Below are 19019 nucleotides of genomic sequence, written 5' to 3'. Positions count from 1 at the left end.
TTTTCCCACAGCCTCCCTCTGTGATGCCTGTCTCTGCTCAGGGATCTGTCCTCTCTGTCTCTCTCTGTCTCTGTCTCTGTCTCTCTCTCTCTCTCTCTCTCTCTCTCTCTCTCTCTCTCTCTCTCTCTCTCTCTCTCTCTCTCTCTCTCTCTCTCTCTCTCTCTCTCTCTCCACCTCTACCTCGGTACAGCCTGCATTCCTCCAGTCCTTCTGTACCTTTGCTACTTCAATAAACAGTGAGGATTTCTGAGAACTTTGTTTGGCTGTGACATACAGTAGGAGCATCCTCACAGCTGTAGCATTCACTCCAGTCCACACAGCACCCCCATGCCTGTTACAGAGTGGGTCAGCCCACCAACCCGAGCTCACCGCTGTGAAGTGGCATGGTACATCCCGCTGGTACAGTTCTTAGAGCGCGGTCATTGATTCCAGAGTGAGCAGTCTCCTCTCCTCTCCGCTCTGTTAGGGTTGCAGAGAGAAACTGGAAAGGAGAGATTAGAAGAGGAGAAGTCTCCGCTGATTCTGTTTGTTTAAAGGCATTCCTCTCTCTCTCTCTCTCTCTCTCTCTCTCTCTCTCTCTCTCTCTCTCTCTCTCTCTCTCTCTCTCTCTCTCTCTCTCTCTCCCTCCGGTACCCTGTTCAAGAGTGAATATCACAGTCTAAGACGTGAGTATAGGGCAGCCTGCCTTTTTTATCTCTCTCTCTCTGTAAATGTTTTATACATGAACCCTATCTCACTCTCTTTCCTTCTCTATTTCTCGCTCTCTCTCTTTCTGTGTGCATGAGCGCGCGTGCGTGTGTGAGTGGTAGTAAGAAAGCACATTGATGATGCATAAGCGCATATCGAATTTGTATACTGTGTGTTTATCGTGCCAGAACTTAAGGTGAGAAGTATTATCCTTTTGATGAGCACTACTAGAACATATTCCATGCGCAGATACCTGACTAAATCTGTTCAAGGATGCTAGATTATCTGTGCAATAGAAGGGATGCCTCATAGTACACAGGCAGTAGCAGCAGAAGCATGTGAGGATGTTGATGATATGGTGTGATGTGATCTAGAGGTAGTTTGTCTGAGTGTGGTGAGCTGAGGTGATTGAAGAGGCTATGTAGATCAGCGTCTGCCAGGAAGACAGGAATCAATCAGATTCTGCAGCTTGGGCCAGAGCAACTAAAGCCTCTGTCACTCACACACTGGGAAAGACAGAAAGTGGTGTGTGTGTGTGTGTGTGTGTGTGTGTGTGTGTGTGTGTGTGTGTGTGTGTGTGTGTGTGTGTGTGTGTGTGTGTGTGTGTGTGTGTGTGTGTGTGTGTGTGTGTGTGTGCGTGTGTGTGTGTGTGCGTGTGTGTGTGCGTGTGTGCGTGCGTGGGTGCGCGCGTGTGCGTGCGCGTGCATGTGTGTTTGTGTCATAGACTGTATGGTTTGTGTGTGACCCTTGTATAGTGGATGTGAAACTCGCCCGCAGCATGTTAGATGTTGTGCAGAAGGTTGCTAGTTCGATCCCATCTCAGGGCAGAACAGAATGCACTCTGTTACAATGATGCTGTGACCCAGGTCTACTGTTGGGATCCTGGGGTTCAGCGGAGTAGGAGGAAGTCAAAGGGGGGTGAATGTAGTAGATGGGAAACTTGTCCATAGCTGGTTGGCTGGAAGAAGGTTGCTAGAAGGTTGTTCAATCCCTGCTTGGTGCAGAACAGAATGCCCTCTGTTACACTTGCAACAAACAATTGATTTCCAATGGTTCCACAGATTTCCGCATTATCACATGATGCAGTCCACTATTATAGTTTAATTACATTATAATAAACAAACACGCTACTATTTATCAGTTTCCCTCGCTAGGGTCATATACACCTGCTGTTATTTTCTTCTAACCACTGAAAATGAATGTCCCCATATAATCAATAACCACAGTGCATAAAATATATTCTCTCACCACGCTCACGCTCTCTCTTTCACTATGCTGTATGTTTCCCAAACAATACGAAGTAATAAAAAAATGAATAGCCCTGATCATTCAGTCAATGATGCACAATTACCCATAAGCAAGCTGTGAGTGCTTCCATGACCTGACAGCGATATGGATCTCCACGGTTGGCCGATTTAAAAGCTGCCAGCCAGGCAGCTAACAGACGGCAGGTGACGGTGCTCATAAACCCAGCACTAAAAGACTAATGCACCACAAACAGCAGTGTGCCTTTCTGTCATAAACAATGCTGCCATGGGGTGTCACTTTCGTAAGGGTGGGCTGTTGCTGCTGCCAGAGTCTGATGTACGACGGCTGTTCAACATTGTGTTGTGTGCTGCTGCCTGCCTGGCGCTTTGACAGAAACATAAGTGCGACTTCATTGGTATCAAACATGAAGATGATGGTAATGATAATGGATTGTGTTTGTACAGTGCTTTTCTCTGGTTCTCAAAGTGTGTAGGCCTATATTGTGTAGTGTAACTCACCTGTTATTCAGAGATGAGATCAAGTCACCAAGTCACTCTTACTCGAGTCTCAAGTAAGTTTTAAGTCATAAGGTCCAAGTGTCAAGTCAAGTCCTAAGTAGAAAGGGTTGAGACGAGTCAAATCCAAGTTGTGTATTGTCAAACTCTCAAATTCTAGCTATACACATTTATACTGCAATGTGTGTTTGATTGAATTGCGCCCTTTGTGTGGACTAAGACAAGTGATGCTGGATGGACAGGTAGAGGTAGGGCAACAAGGAGACGGTAGAGAGAGGGCCTGTCAGTCATGCCCCTGGGTGAAGTTGAGGGAGTATGGAGCACTATAGTTTTGACAGACCCTTTATATACATGCAACATAGACTTGTATGACAGTTAACCTTCTAAGATAAACATAGCATCAGTGAAATAAGTAGACATCTGTCAGGGCAGTTAGTAGGAGCACCAGTAGAGAGGAGCACCAGTAGAGGAAAAGAAAAGGGAGGAAGAGAGCACTCTCTTGAGAGAAGAAACAAATGAAAATAAGCAGTCTTTCTTGCTCTCTCATTGGAGCTTGGAGAGCTACATTGACTAAATCTGAGTAGACATGTGCCATAGAGCTTTTTTTATTTAAGATGAGAAATGTGGGACCTTTTCCAACACAAAGCATGGCGCAAATGAGATCAGGAGGAGAGAGTAGAGAGAGCAAGAAAAGGATGAATGGGTCACCCCACTGTGAGCACAGGCAATGAGGATATGAGAGAGAGAGAGAGAGAGAGCGAGAGAGAGAGAGAGAGAGAGAGAGAGAGAGATAGCGACAGAGAGACAGAGAGAGAGAGTGAGAGAGATAGAGACAGAGAGACAGAGAGAGAGAGTGAGAGAGCGAGAGAGAGAGAGAGAGAGTGAGAGTGAGCGAGTGAGAGAGAGAGAGAGATAGAGAGAGAGAATGGGGTAGGTCTGGTCAGGGAACTCTGAATTGACAGACAGGTACATGTTGGAAGGAGTGAAGCAACATGACTGTGAGAGGCAATTAATTTGACTCTGGCAGATAGAGGGCAATTAGGCTCAGAGTCCTCTCGTTAATATTTCCTTCAACGAGTGTGTATGTGTGTGAGTGTGTTTGTGTGTGCGCGTGCATGTGTGTGCGTGCACATCCGGGTGTGTGTGCGTACACCAGTATTTGTGTGTCAGTGTGCGTGCATGTGCGTGCCCGGGGTTGTAAAAGGTCAGACTGTATCTGGCAGGATACTCTGCTTACCTGTCCAACTCTATTCCAGTTTCCCTAGGGGGTTGCTTTACAAGGACACACCTGTCCTTACACCTGCCATTACTGAACCTCTAAAGTGATGTGACTTTATAGCCGTCGTTGTATTGTGTTTCAGATAGGACCATGACTGGGGAACTGAGGCCAAGTCGCCCAAAGGCAGGAACCAAGAGAGCCAGCAGTGAGGCCTTCGGGTGAGTCCAGATTCAGCCTCATTAAGGTCATGAACCACTCAACTACAAATATAGGATGTTAATTTGAGTCACTTTTCTACAGAAAGAAAACAATTATGCAGCAATAGTAAATGTGAATTGTATTATAATTAATGGACATTTGCAGTCTGACCTTTTACAACCCCGGGCACGCACATGCACGCACACTGACACTAAAACTGGTAGTGCATTTGAGGTTCCCCTTTTACATTTCTGACTTGATTATCCCTTACAAAAAATTTACAAACCCCTACAAAAATGTCTGTTAATTATAATCCACATAATAATTCACATTTTCTGTTGCTGCAGGATTGTTTTCCTGCTGTAGCAAACTGGCTCAAATTAAGATCCTACATCTGTAGCAGTTTGTTGTTAAAGCATTATAGTTACCACGGTGTTGTTGTTGTTGTTGTTGTAGTATTCACTGTTACTTCACTATGTGTTTGGCCTTGCTGAATGTGGCTCCATAATCTGTCTAGAAGCTCAGGGACTAGGAGCAGCTGCTGCAGAGGAATGCCTTTGTCAGACTGATTCAATACAAGGTATCCCAGCCTAGCCCACAGCTGTCCCAAACCTTAAGCCTGGTTTATACTAGGTCTAACAACATGTTTTAAAGTGACAATCCCAAAGTTTGAATGTAAACACAGCTAGCCAACTCCCCCATATCCTGCAGTTATGCTTCCCTAGACAGATTACAGAGGACTAGCTGACATCAGAGCTTCAGCACTGGTCTGATGGTCTTATTAATGGACAGACAACAGGGATGCCAGCCCACCAGCCCAATATCTCAGGGGTCCATCCAGTCAGTCTGAGCCCATAGACACATCCCAGTCCCATTTCTTTGTAGGGTTAACACTCAGTGGGTCACTGGGGTGGCCTCTATCCCTCTATCCCTCTATCCCTGAGACCTGCTGCTACTGTTGATGGTGCTGTGGCAGCTTGAAAAACCAACACACATCAAATGTATTGTCACTGCATGCAGACAGACAGGATTAGGGTGTTTTTGAAAATGTGATTAAACTTTGAAACTGTTATGGTGTGTGACCTATGCAGACCTAATTCCATCCCCATGATAGAAGCCTCTACTCTTTCAACGGAAATGTCATCCGTCACATCCTTTCGGGATGTTTTGTTGGTCTTTAACAGCCATGCTACTGTGTAACTGTATTTTTTGGTGCAATGTCTCCACATTTACATTCTTGGTTCTTGTAATGGGGCATACTTAGTTTTCATTAGAGAGAAGGAGAGACAACAGGCAGAGAAGAGTAGGTTGAGGGAGGCATGGACGCCCATACAGCTGCTGGGCGATGCAGTACAATACACCCACAGACACTCACAGCTTCTCATGAGCTGCAGTCCCTCAATACATATTGATTGCAAACAAGATTGTGACGGGAGACAGTTCTCATAGTCATGTCAGTGACCTGAATATTCCCCATAGCCCATTATTGTATATGGAGTTAGTGGACATCAAATCAAATCAAATCCAATCTTATTTGTCACATGTGCCTAATACAACAGGTTTAGACCTTACCGTGAAATGCTTACACGCCCTTAACCAACAATGCAGATAAAAAAGTATGATATAAACTAAAGTAAGATTAAAAGCAACACAATAAAATAACAATAACAAGGCTATATACAGGGGGTACCGGTACCGAGTCAAAGTGCGGGGGTACAGGTTAGTCGAGGTAATTGAGGTAATATGTACATGTAGGTTGGGGTAAAGTGACTATTCATGGGTAATAGACAGCGAGTAGCAGCAGCATAAAAAAGGGGGTACATGCAAATAGTCCGGGTAGCCATTTGATTAACTGTTTAGCAGTCTTATGGCTTGGGGGTAGAAGCTGTTAAGGAGCCTTTTGGACCTAGACTTGGCGCTCCGGTACCGCTTGCCATGTGGTAGCAGAGAGAACAGTTTATGACAAGGGTGGCTGGAGTCTTTGACAATTTTTAGGGCCTTCCTCTGACACCGCCTGGTATAGAGGTTCTGGATGGCAGGAAGCTTGGCCCCAGTGATGTATTGGGCCATACGCACTGTAGCGCCTTGCGGTCGGATGCCGAGAAGTTGCCATACCAAGCGGTGATGCAACCAGTCAAGATACTCTCGATGGTGCAGCTGTATAACTTTTTGAGGATCTGAGGACCCATGCCAAATCTTTTCAGTCTCCTGAGGAGGAATAGGCGTTGTCGTGGCCTCTTCAAGACTCTCTTGGTGTGTTTGGACCAATATAGTTTGTTAATGATGTGAACACCAAGGAACTTGAAGCTCTCGACCCACTCCACTACAGCCCCGTCGATGTGAATGGGGGTGTATTCGGCCCTCCTTATCCTGTAGTCCACGATCAGCTCTTTTGTCTTACGTTGAGGGAGAGGTTGTTGTCCTGGCACCACACTGCCATGTCTCTGACCTCCTCCCTATAGGCTATCTCTACGTTGTGTCGTCAGCAAACTTAATGATGGTGGTAGAGTCATGCGTGGCCATGCAGTCGGGGGTGAACAGGGATTACAGAAGGGGACTAAGCACGCACCCCTGAGGGGCCCACATGTTGAGGATCAGCGTGGCAGATGTGTTGTTGCCTACCCTTACCACCTGGGGGCAGTCCGTCAGGAAGTCCAGGATCCAGTTGCAGAGGGAGGTGTTTAGTCCCAGGGTCCTTAGCTTAGTGATGAGCTGTAGTCAACGAACAGCATTCTCACGTAGGTGTTCCTTTTGTCCAGGTGTGAAAGGGCAGTGTGGAGTGCAATAGAGATTACGTCATCTGTGGATCTGGGTGGTATGCAAGTTGTAGTGGGTCTAGGGTTTCTGGGATGATGGTGTTGATGTGAGCCATGACCACTGTTGGCTCTCCACGTTCTTGGGCACAGGGACTATGGTGTTCTGCTTGAAACATGTTGGTATTACAGACTCTGTCAGGGAGTGGTTGAAAATGTCAGTGAAGACACTTGCCAGATGGTCAGCGCATGATCTGAGTACGCGTCCTGGTAATCCGTCTGGTCCTGCGGCCTTGTAAATGTTGACCTGTTAAAGGTCTTGCTCACATCGGCTACGGAGAGCATGATCACACAGTCGTCCGGAACAGCTGATGCTCTCATGCATGGTTCAGTGTTGCTTGCCTCGAAGCGAGCATAGAAGGCATTTAGCTTGTCTGGTAGGCTTGCGTCACTGGGCAGTCCTGTAGATTAGCATCTGCTTTGTACGCGTCTCTGTGAGTGGAGTAAAGGTGATCTAGAGTGTTTTTCCTCTGGTTGCACATGTGACATGCTGGTAAAATTTGGTGAAACGGATGTAAGTTTTCCTGCATTAAATATAATGTTTTAGGTAGAGTCAAATAATGATTCAATTAAAGTCAAATTTTTAAGTGCATCATCACAGTCTCAATACACTTTACAGAGAGACTTTTAAACTCCATGATCTGTTCCATCCATCTCTCCATTCCTCTCTCCCTGTTTGTCTGCACCTTGGCTCCCCTCTCCTCCTCCCCCCTCTCCCTTCCTCCTCCTCCTCCTCCTCCTCCTCCTCCTCTCCCCTCCTCCTCCCCTCCTCCTACATACCTGCACTTCTACCACAGGCTGCCACGCTCAAAAAAGAGCACTTACCTCCGTGAGGACCTGACCAACCTGCAGATAAACAAACAAACACATAAACACACACACACACACACAAACACACACACATGCAAGTGCTTAAATAAACTCACTCTTTCCAGCGGCATTCACATTTTAGTGAAGTAGAACAAACATATTTAGCTATTTTAATGGAATTTTTTTACCATCTCAGGTTGTTATAATAGGGGCCTGTCATAACTGTTTTTTGCCCTGCAACAGTCTGGTCTCACACCTCATCTCTTCTGTTCCTAAGATAAACTCATCAGAGAGTAAACAGTCTGGTCTCACACCTCATCTCTTCTGTTCCTAAGATAAACTCATCAGAGAGTAAACAGTCTGGTCTCACACCTCATCTCTTCTGTTCCTAAGATAAACTCATCAGAGAGTAAACAGTCTGGTCTCACACCTCATCTCTTCTGTTCCTAAGATAAACTCATCAGAGAGTAAACAGTCTGGTCTCACACCTCATCTCTTCTGTTCCTAAGATAAACTCATCAGAGAGTAAAATTGCAACATCTGACTTCAAAGTATTTTTCTGTCTAGACAGACAGCAATTTCGGATACTCCATGATATATTCTGATCAACCGGCTTGTTCTTGTGTCAGGTAACTAAATACCACATTAATCAGATAATATACTGTACCTGTCCATTACAACAGATCAAAGATTGTTGACCAAGTTCGTAGTTACTGCATTTTGCCTTTGTAGGGCAGAGTATTTCTATGGACTTTCTGTCTACATTTTAAATTGCCTCTCACTGGACTATCTTTCATATTTTACATAAAGCCTTTTAAAAAAGACAGTTTGCATCCATATGCATTAGTTTGACACTTCAGTTCAGAAGCAAAGATGAGAAGACTTGGTCTCCCAAGTGGCTCTACTGTGAGGGTTGTTTTTTGCTGTGTGTGTGTGTGTGTGTGTTAGGTGTGTGTGTGTGTGTGTGTGTGTTAGGTGTGTGTGCGTGTGTGTTAGGTGTGTGTGCGTCAGTGTAAGATTGCACATAGCCCAAGGCTTTGTGGCTCAGTCATATTGTCTATATCATGTACTATATAATGCTAGTTGTGATACACACATATTCTCTTTTTCAATGACCTTGGCAAGCTCAGTTTCTACCTCTTTGCATCCAACAACCCCACTCTATGCAGGGCCGGACTACTGCATTTGGGGCCCCGGGGCACCGATCTCCGGGGGCCCGCCCCCCAAAACAATATATTAGTTCATCTCGTGCTTTTGTTCACATGAGGACGAGAGAAAATCTAGCAGTTTTAAAGCGAATTTCCAGCTATTCTACACATTTTGCTATCATATGCTATCTGGGGGCTCCAGGGGGACCTCAACCCCCCCTGGTGGTCGGGGGCCCTGGGGCACGTGCCCTGTGTGCCCGTTTGGTAATCCGGACCTGAGTCTATGCTACCAAATATTCCACTCAGTCTCTCCTCTAAGTGTATTATTCTTGGAACCAACCTCCCCAGACATCAGGTAACCAGATCATCAAATGTGAAGTGACAGCCATGAACCATGGCATGTTATCAGTGTAGGAGATAACACTCAGTACAGCAGAACACCCAGTAGGCTGAGTGTGTTATGCCTCTCAGTCCGGCGTTGGTCTCCATGCCTCAGAGAACCTCCATCTTATCCCAGTTAGAACATCCATAACACCCAACCACTCTCAGGAGGGTCACTAGACTAGAGCACAACAGCACTAACCCATTCCTCTTTATAGTCTCCCTCCCTGCATTCTAGTGAGTGCATTAAAAACATAATTCCAATTCCCCTCCTTTGCCTTGGCTCTCGTTTCCTCCATAATGCCCCTCCATTCACAATCACGTAGCGCCAGATTTCATCCCATCGTTTCCCCCATAAACACTGACTGCAAATCAAAAGGCAAGCATCCGGGAAACTGATACATATTTCATAGGAACTCCTCATGAGGCCGGAAGAATGGAGAGCAATAGGAGCAATCCACGTACAGAGTAGTTCTACAGATGTCGGATCTTAATTTGATCACCCTGTTAAAACATATAGTTTATTTGATGTTTAAAAAGGCTTCTGAGGTTTGTAATTTCCACTTAGAAAATATACCAATCCCTACAAAAATGTCCACATAATAATTCACATTTCCTGTTGCTGCAGGATTACTTTCCTGCTTTAGCAAACTGGCTCAAATTAATATCCTACATATGTATTGCTGCAAATGTTGAATACTGATCATTATATCTGTAATGACTTGTGAGTACTTTCTCTCTCTCAGGGTTTAGTGGATGGAGAAGAAAAGGCACTGACAGTTATCTGAGTTGTACACTATACAGCACTCTACCCAATAGTCATGTGTTGTGTTTGTCTGAGCTAGGGGGGAACAGTGCTGTATACTCCATAAGAGTGCTGATTTGGTACCAAGGAAGCTATCTGCTGTCTGTGGATTGTGCAGCTTCAGGGTTTGCCACAGAAATTAGGCCAATTTGCTCTCCTCCCCTGCTAAAATAACTCACTCTAGCTGGGCAATCTACTGTCTCCTCCTTCAGCTTGGCTTTGGGGCGTCTTGGAAGGTTGAATGATAGTACTGTAATGGATTCAATACACTTACTTCAGCAATTGCCATGCAGGGTGAAGTTGCTATTTTTATTTTATGATATGAGAGACATTGCTTTTTTTGTGGGGGTCCTGAGTGACGCGGTCAAAAGCACTGCATCGCAGTGCTGAGGCGCCACTACAGCCTGGTGTAGTGCAGCCTGTGTCACGGCCGGCCGTGACTGGGAGACCCATAGGAATGGTGCACAATTGGCACAGCTCCGTCCGGGGTAGGGGAGGATTTGGCCGGGGGAGCTTTCCTTGGCTCATCGCGCTCTAGTGACTCCTTGTGGCAGGGCCGGGCGCCTGCAAGCTAACTTCAGTCGTCAGTCGAACAGTGTTTCCTCTGACACATTGGTGTGGGAAGTAGCGAGGCCAGGCGGGCCATGTTTCGGAGGACGCATAACTCGACATTCGCCTCTCCCGAGCCCATTGGGGAGTTGCACCGATGAGCCAAGGTCGTAATTCGGGGAGAAAATGATACTGATAATAATAATCCAAGACCTCATCACCGTGGTTACCAAACTGAAAGACACAAAAAGAGGCAGTTGTCATTTGTCTGTATAACTTGTTTCCAATGAACAAAATGTCACACAATATCTCTTTGCTCTGCTCATATCCCCATCCATCACAGTTGAATCTCTTTTGGAAGTTTGTGTACTGTCCCATTCTGTCTCTGCCTCATCTATCTATGTGATGCAGTGCTCTCCAAACCCCTTGTCTTACTCTGGAGCCATCTGACTAAAGAGCTGTCCCGATGGGGAGCCCAAACATGTCATATGTCATCTGCAATGGATCTCTTCCCCTCCATCCTCTGGAGTCACACACAATTAGTCTGTCATAATGCAATCACTCTAAAGGGCTTCTGCTTCCTACTTCCTGCTTCCTGCTTCCTGCCACTGTTAAATTAATCTGGCAGAGGAGCCATGTTAGCCTGGAGAACAAGTGCTTCTTCTTCGTCTTCTTTGTCTTCTTCATTGTGCCTGTACCTTCACAAAAAACACACACGCAAGTACGTGCACGTAGACTTGCAGTAAACATGCCACACGCACACACACGCACACACACACACACACACACACACACACACACACACACACACACACACACACACACACACACACACACACACACACACACACACACACACACACACACACACACACACACACACACACACAGTAACCTTCTGTTAATCCATTGCCAGGTGTTTAGCCTGCCCGGCTCAGTCCCAGTGCAGAAGTAAGAGGCAGGCCACGACCTCGCACATAATTAGTCTGTGGTAGCATTGCAGTGGGATCATATATCAGCCTAGCAATGCCACTTAGAAAAAGACTAGACAACAGGTGTGAGTCATGGCTTTGTTTTACTACTAGACTGAAACAGGTTTCCCTCAAGAATTTCCCTGTATTTAGCGCCATCCATCATTCCTTCAATTCTGACCAGTTTCCCAGTCCCTGCTGATGAAAAACATCCCCACAGCATGACGCTGCCACCACCATGCTTCACTGTGGGGATGGTGTTCTCAGGGTGATGAGAGGTGTTGGGTTTGCGCCAGACATAGCGTTTTCCTTGATGGCCAAAAAGCTCAATTTTAGTCTCATCTGACCAGAGTACGTTCTTCCATATGTTTGGGGAGTCTCCCACATACCTTTTGGTGAACACCAAACGTGTTTGCTTATTTTTTTCTATAAGCAATGGCTTTTTTCTGGTCACTCTTTCGTAAAGCCCAGCTCTGTGGAGTGTACGGCTTAAAGTGGTCCTATGGACAAATACTCCAATCTCTGCTGTGGAGTATTTCAACTCCCTCCAAAGATTTTCTATGGGGTTGAGATCTGGAGACTGGCTAGGCCACTCCAGGACCTTGAAATGCTTCTTACGAAGCCACTCCTTCGTTGCCCGGGCGGTGTGTTTGGGATTATTGTCATGCTGAAAGACCCAGCCACGTTTCATCTTCAATGCCCTTGCTGATGGAAGGAGGTTTTCACTCAAAATCTCACGATACATGGCCCCATTCATTCTTTCCTTTACACGGATCAGTCGTCCTGGTCCCTTTGCAGAAAAACAGCCCCAAAGCATGATGTTTCCACCCCCATGCTTCACAGTAGGTATGGTGTTCTTTGAATGCAACTCAGCATTCTTTGTCCTCCAAACACGACGAGTTGAGTTTTTACCAAAAAGTTATATTTTGGTTTCATCTGACCATATGACATTCTCCCAATCCTCTTCTGGATCATCCAAATGCACTCAAGCAAACTTCAGACGGGCCTGGACATGTACTGGCTTAAGCAGGGGGACACGTCTGGCACTGCAGGATTTGAGTCCCTGGCGGCGTAGTGTGTTACTGATGGTAGGCTTTGTTACTTTGGTCCCAGCTCTCTGCAGGTCATTCACTAGGTCCCCCCCGTGTGGTTCTGGGATTTTTGCTCACCGTTCTTGTGATCATTTTGACCCCACGGGGTGAGATCTTGCGTGGAGCCCCAGATCGAGGGAGATTATCAGTGGTCTTGTATGTCTTCCATTTCCTAATAATTGCTCCCACAGTTGATTTCTTCAAACCAAGCTGCTTACCTATTGCAGATTCAGTCTTCCCAGCCTGGTGCAGGTCTACAATTTTGTTTCTGGTGTCCTTTGACAGCTCTTTGGTCTTGGCCATAGTGGAGTTTGGAGTGTGACTGTTTGAGGTTGTGGACAGGTGTCTTTTATACTGATAACAAGTTCAAACAGGTGCCATTAATACAGGTAACGAGTGGAGGACAGGGGAGCCTCTTAAAGAAGAAGTTACAGGTCTGTGAGAGCCAGAAATCTTGCTTGTTTGTAGGTGACCAAATACTTATTTTCCACCAAAATTTGCAAATAAATTCATTAAAAATCCTACAATGTGATTTTCTGAAATTTTTTTCCTCAATTTGTCTCTCATAGTTGACGTGTACCTATGATGAAAATTACAGGCCCCTCTCATCTTTTTAAGTGGGAGAACTTGCACAATTGGTGGCTGACAAAATAATGTTTTTCCCCACTGTACTTGTATTATGAATCACACACAATTCAATTTCCTTAATCTCGTGGGAACAATTTGTCTTGTTGACTGTCATCAAAACATTAATATCCTTTGTAGTATCGCAAAGTCTTTGTCAAGATGCCAATTATTGGGAGAACAATACTGTATGTCTGGTTCCTTTTCTCTTTGAAAGAACATTGGGTGCAGAATTTGGGTGCGTTGATACGGAGAAGACAAACACCTAGGCTGTCACAATAGACCATCATTCCACATTGCATATTGCACAATTACAGTAATGGGAAAAAAAAGAAATGAGATTGCTCGCTACGCAGTCAGTGAGGACTGTGCTTGCCGCTGGCCATTCAAAGCTCTTGAGAGCTGCCCTTTCACTTTAAGAGAGTGCAACATCCATTTGATCTGAGTTACAGCCCAGCTCCCCAGCTCTATAAAAGCAAATAGAGCCAGGGTTTTAAAGATCAGCCCAGCAGAGATGGAGAGATAATATGGAGCTCAGAGGCTTTACAGGCTGTTTTAGAGTAAAAGTCCCTCCACTGTTGTTTTGATCACACTGTGCCTTATATACCCATAAACTCCCCCCATATTTTACACCTTCTCCAATTGAGCAGCGGAGGGAGGCTAGTGTTTCTAAGTACTGAGTCCTGTTATCTGACTTTAATACTCAAAGGTCCATCTATATTGAGCACTTCATCTATAGTGATAAAAGATAATTATCTCTACGGGGCTTTATCCTGTTTCTTTACTTACTCTGCCCTTGCGCGGCACATGAGCCCCTGCATTAGAGTTAATAGTGCCAACTGCGACATCACAGAAAGGTACACTGTGTGTGATCGACAGATGACACCCTTGAGTGTGTCATTTGGGTTGTTTTTCAACAGGGGCACAGGTTTTGCCTCAGGTTTTGGCTGTGTTGAAAGTCTCCGACAGCATCATGGAATTCACAGCAGGCTGAAGGCCTCAGGGCATCTACAACCAAACTTATTTAAAGAGAGATTTTAATTGGCTCAACATTGGAAAAGTTCATATGATCAAAGCGTATGTTTGGGGGTTTCAGATTGAAACTGTGCCTTGATCTGTGTGGCTATGTTCACAGTAGGCTACATTGTGTTCTGCACATCTATGTTTCTTTAGTTCCTGTGTTCAATGTGATTGTAATCGGCCTGTAACACAGAGACAAAGCAAGAGCGGGAGGAAGGAAGGAAGGAAGGAAGGAAGGAAGGAAGGAAGGAAGGAAGGAAGGAAGGAAGGAAGGAAGGAAGGAAGGAAGGAAGGAAGGAAGGAAGGAAGGAAGGAAGGAAGGAAGGAAGGAAGGAGAGAGATGGCACAGTAATTATGCCTTTGTCCTTCATCTCCTGCTAAGAAGTGCATTTAATAGGAAAAGATGAATCAGCACTTCCTTTGAACAGAAAAATAACAGTTTAATAATTGTGCAATGTAAAACTCCAACCATTTAACCTCCCCGTCTCTCATAGAGACAGTACATTCAGTATGGTAAGCTGAGCTTTACCAGCAAAGAACAAATGAAAGATGGGAACAAATAACAAGGAAGCAAACCCAAGGTTATGACACATACAGGTGTTTTGCGTTTAAAGATCCCTTTGCTCCGTCAAAATAGGAACTATCAAAATAACATTCTGGACCAGTCAATGCTACAACGTTGATGAAATCAATAATACTGCCATACAACCTCAGTACCAGCAATTTACCTCACACCTTGTACGTTGGGGTTGCCAGATTCAGCCTTTGTATAAGGTTTGTTGTATAAGACACAGTGGCATCATCCTGCATTTGAGCCTCTGCCAGTCTACCTGCCTGCATGACCGCCTATTGCTGTATGTCGGTCGTAATTCAGCTTCAATCCGGGCCGCCCTTCGATTTGAGAGGAGCTGAAGTGGCAGGAAATCAGCTCCTCGGCCCATTAACCCTGGTCACGCTGCAGCCAAGCTGATTTATTACACAGCAGCACACTACTGAGGGCTCAACATTAAATCAGAAAATATCTATCTGTGGGGAGGGAAGAAGGAAGGGAGGAAGGCAATGTGACATGCCTGGATTTTAACCTTTATTTAAGGCTTTTTCATCAAACTGTCGCCTCCTTTTATGGCAGATGGTCCAGCACCATCCTCAGACAATAGCTTTAATTTTTGGTGCAATTCTCATTTCTGGATAAGGCTTAAAATACAGGATCAAACCTTGCTATGTCACATAATTGTGCAAAACACAGGGCCATACTCATCTCCGTCTTTCTGTGTTGTGGACACTAGCTACTAGCTTATTTACCTCTGAGTACTCCTTACCATGGCCAGGGTTGGGGAGTAACAGATTACATGTAATCAGATTTGTTTTTAAATGTACCTGTAATCAGTTACGTTACCAGCAAAAATATAGTAATCAGATTACAGATACTTACGAAAAACTAGATGATTACTTACCTCTAGGATTACTTTTAAATTCAGAAAGGATGTTTGCAAATAGAATACATTATGACACCTTTCTGTTTTCTCAATGACATTCAATTCAGCATTGAAAAAAAGTGTACGTTTAAGTTTGTTCCACCTGAGCGAGTCTGACCACAAGTCAGAGACCACTATGATGACACCAAATGTTATGTTATTGATTACAATTTGGACAGGTAACTAGTAACTGTAACAGATTACATTTAGAAAATAACCTATCCAACCCTGACCATGGCTTTCCTCTACAGTATTTCTACCACTTCTGCTTACTTTGCTCTGCCTTAGCTTACTTCTGTACAACACAGTTTTACCTCAGTTTACCTCATCTTTATCATTGCTTTTTCAAAATTGGTTTACCTCTGCTCTATGTACTGAGCTTCAAACAGCTTACCTGCAGGAGGTATTTGTCTGGATGGAACACTAAAGATAAACAGGATTGTTGATCTCCACTGCAGCTGGTCAAACCAGAGAAAACAGATTAAAAGAAACAGATCGATTTGCCTCGCAGAGTACATTCCTCTATTAATACTAATAATGTTTCACTGTAAAGGCCTTTATCCCTGGTAGCCTATCATTTATAATATGCAGTGCTGTGTAACACAGTATTTTACACATGGAAACAACAAATCGCTGCCCTAACGAACCCATATTAGATGGTGGGAGTGTTACTCTTCACTGTTATTATACAGTACCAGTCAAAAGTTTGGACACACCTACTCATTCAAGGGTTTGTCTTTATTTTTACTATTTTTTACATTGTAGAATAATAGTGAAGACATCAAAACTATGAAATAACACATATGGAATAATGTAGTAACCAAATAAGTGTTAAACAAATCAAAATATATTTTATATTTCAGATTCTTCAAATAGCCACCCTTTGCCTTGATGACAGCTTTTCACACTCTTGGCATTCTCTCAACAAGGCTTCATGAGGTAGTCACCTGGAATGCATTTGAATTAAAAGGTGTGGGGGTATACGGGGGGGTGTATACGGGGGGTATATGGGGGGGTATACGGAAGATAGCCCTAGTTGGTAAAAGACCAAGTCCATATTATGGCATGAACAGCTCAAATAAGCAAAGAGAAACGACAGTCCATCATTACTTTAAGACATAAAGGTCAGTCAATACGGATAATTTCAAGAACTTTGACAGTTTCTTCAAGTGCAATCGCAAAAACCATCAAGCGCTATGATGAAACAGGCTCTCATGAGGACCGCCACAGGAATGGAAGACCCAGAGTTACCTCTGCTGCATAAGTTCATTAGAGTTACCAGCTTCAGAAATTGCAGCCCAAATAAATGCTTCACAGAGTTCCAAGTCACAGACACATCTCAACATCAACTGTTCAGAGGGGACTGTGTGAATCAGGCCTTCATGGTCGAATTTCTGCAAAGAAACCACTACTAAATGACACCAATATTAAGAAGAGACCTGCTTGGGCCAAGAAACACAAGCAATGGACATTAGACCGGTGGAAATCTGTCCTTTGGTCTGATGAGTCCACATTTGAGATTTTTGGTTCCAACTGCCATGTCTTTGTGAGACGCGGTGTGGGTGAACGGATGATCTCCGCATGGGTGGTTCCCACCATGAAGCATGGAGGAGGAGGTGTGATGTTGTGGGTGTGCTTTTCTGGTGACACTGTCAGTGATTTATATAGAATTCAAGGCACACTTAACCAGCATGGCTACCACAGGATTCTGCAGCGATACGCCATCCCATCTGGTTTGCACTTAGTGGGACTATCATTTGTTTTTCAACAGGACAATGACCCAACACACCTCCAGGCTGTGTAAGGGCTATTTTACCAAGAAGGAGAGTGATGGAGTGCTGCGTCAAATGACCTGGCCTCCACAATCCCCGACCTCAACCCAATTGAGATGGTTTGGGATGAGTTGGACCGCAGAGTGAAGGAAAAGTAGCCAGCAAGTGCTCAGCATATGTGGGAACTCCTTCAAGACTGTTGGAAAAGCTTCCCGAATGGCAAGGAAGAGAAAGTCTGCACGATATTTACAACCGGTCATAAAACTGGCCCCCAGGAAAGGGGTTGTTCAAACCTTTGCCTACCTGGCATGTTTGATCCTCAACCCATGAGGGCAAGTCATGACAGCCAGGCGCAAGGGGAAAACCGCTAGTAGGCTTGCCAAAACAAAACAAACGGCAACAGACAAACAGAGAACACAGGTATAAATACACTGGGGATAATGGGAAAGATGGGCGACACCTGGAGTGGGGTGGAGACAATCACAAAGACAGGTGAAACAGATCAGGGTGTGACAATAATATATATTAACAAAGTCAGGAGGTACAGATGTAGGATCTTAATTTGATCACTCTTTTGTTGCTGACAATTTTGCTGCAAAGCGGGAAATGTAAACTTGTAGTGTAAGGCTTCTAAAGTTTGTAATTTCCACTTTGAAATTTCAGACTTGATTTACCCCAACGGAAAATGTATCAACCCCTATAAAATTGTCCATTAATTATAATCCACATAATAACTCACATGTCCTATTGCTGCAAGATTATTTTCCTGCGTAGCAAACTGGCTCAAATTAAGATCCTACATCTGTAGCATCTCTATATAATATATAACAGTGATCCACTCTGTTATGTTTAAGAGGGCCAGCTCGGTGAGCTTCGTTGTTGTCCTCAGATAGATTAATAGTAAAATGCTTGCTAATACACAACTCAATACTAAATGGCGAGGAGCTTGGCAGTGCCCAAAATCAATAATACAGTTAAATGCTGATTAATACCCATTAAAGCTGATGATGATGAATGGAGCAGAGTCATGCAGGACTTTTAATGAGCAGACAGCAGGACTAAAGCTTTCGCTTTAGCTTTCAACAGGACTGGAGCTATATATCGTTTTAGCTTACAAGGCCCTGTGTAATACCGACAAGCCCTCTCTCTCTCTCTCTCTCTCTCTCTCTCTCTCTCTCTCTCTCTCTCTCTCTCTCTCTCTCTCTCTCTCTCTCTCTCTCTCTCTCTCTCTCGCTCTCTGGTTGAGGTGGTACGCAATGCGTTTTTTTATGGGGGTGTGGGGGGGCTCGGGGTGGGGGGATAATGTGTTTTTAGTATAATGTCTCATTAGTTAAACTAAGACAAAAATCATAGTCTCTAGATAGGTTTCCATCCAATTGGCAACAGATTTTCATGCAAATATTCTAAAATCTGCATTTTCCCACCAGTGGCGTTTCCACCAAATAGACTTGTTGTGGATAAAAATCAGTGTGTGATCACATAGTACTTTTTCACTTAAGTTTTCATGTACCAAATAAAAATCTAAAGTTAAATGTGTTTCAATTGCATTTTCAACTTTACTGATAATTTTGTCACAAAAACTGTTACGTTAAATACCAGATGTGCTTACTCTGGTCTTGGCCCATGTGCTCTAGCCAACAGCTGGCAGATGCAGTGCGGGTAGGCTGTGCAGGTAGGCTAGTCTACATGATGA

At 44.5% G+C, this 19019-nt stretch overlaps 1 protein-coding gene across 2 annotated transcripts in view; it reads left to right on the top strand.

The window, feature by feature from the left end:
• The first annotated feature begins 410 nt into the window (after positions 1–410).
• The window catches only part of LOC121531304 (RNA-binding Raly-like protein), a 49648-nt gene continuing 31039 nt past the window's right edge, over positions 411–19019 (top strand). For both annotated transcript variants that reach the window (XM_041836541.2, XM_041836540.2), the window contains exons 1-2: positions 411–665; positions 3812–3887. In XM_041836541.2, the coding sequence (XP_041692475.1) occupies positions 3820–3887 (68 nt within the window). In that variant the 5' untranslated portion in view covers positions 411–665; positions 3812–3819. The remainder of the gene's footprint in view (positions 666–3811; positions 3888–19019) is intronic.

This window comes from Coregonus clupeaformis, chromosome 19, assembly GCF_020615455.1.
Source record: "Coregonus clupeaformis isolate EN_2021a chromosome 19, ASM2061545v1, whole genome shotgun sequence".
Classification (NCBI taxonomy): Eukaryota; Metazoa; Chordata; class Actinopteri; order Salmoniformes; family Salmonidae; genus Coregonus; species Coregonus clupeaformis.
The sequence above is the reverse complement of the archived record's forward strand: the minus strand, read 5'-3'. Positions and strand labels throughout refer to the sequence as shown.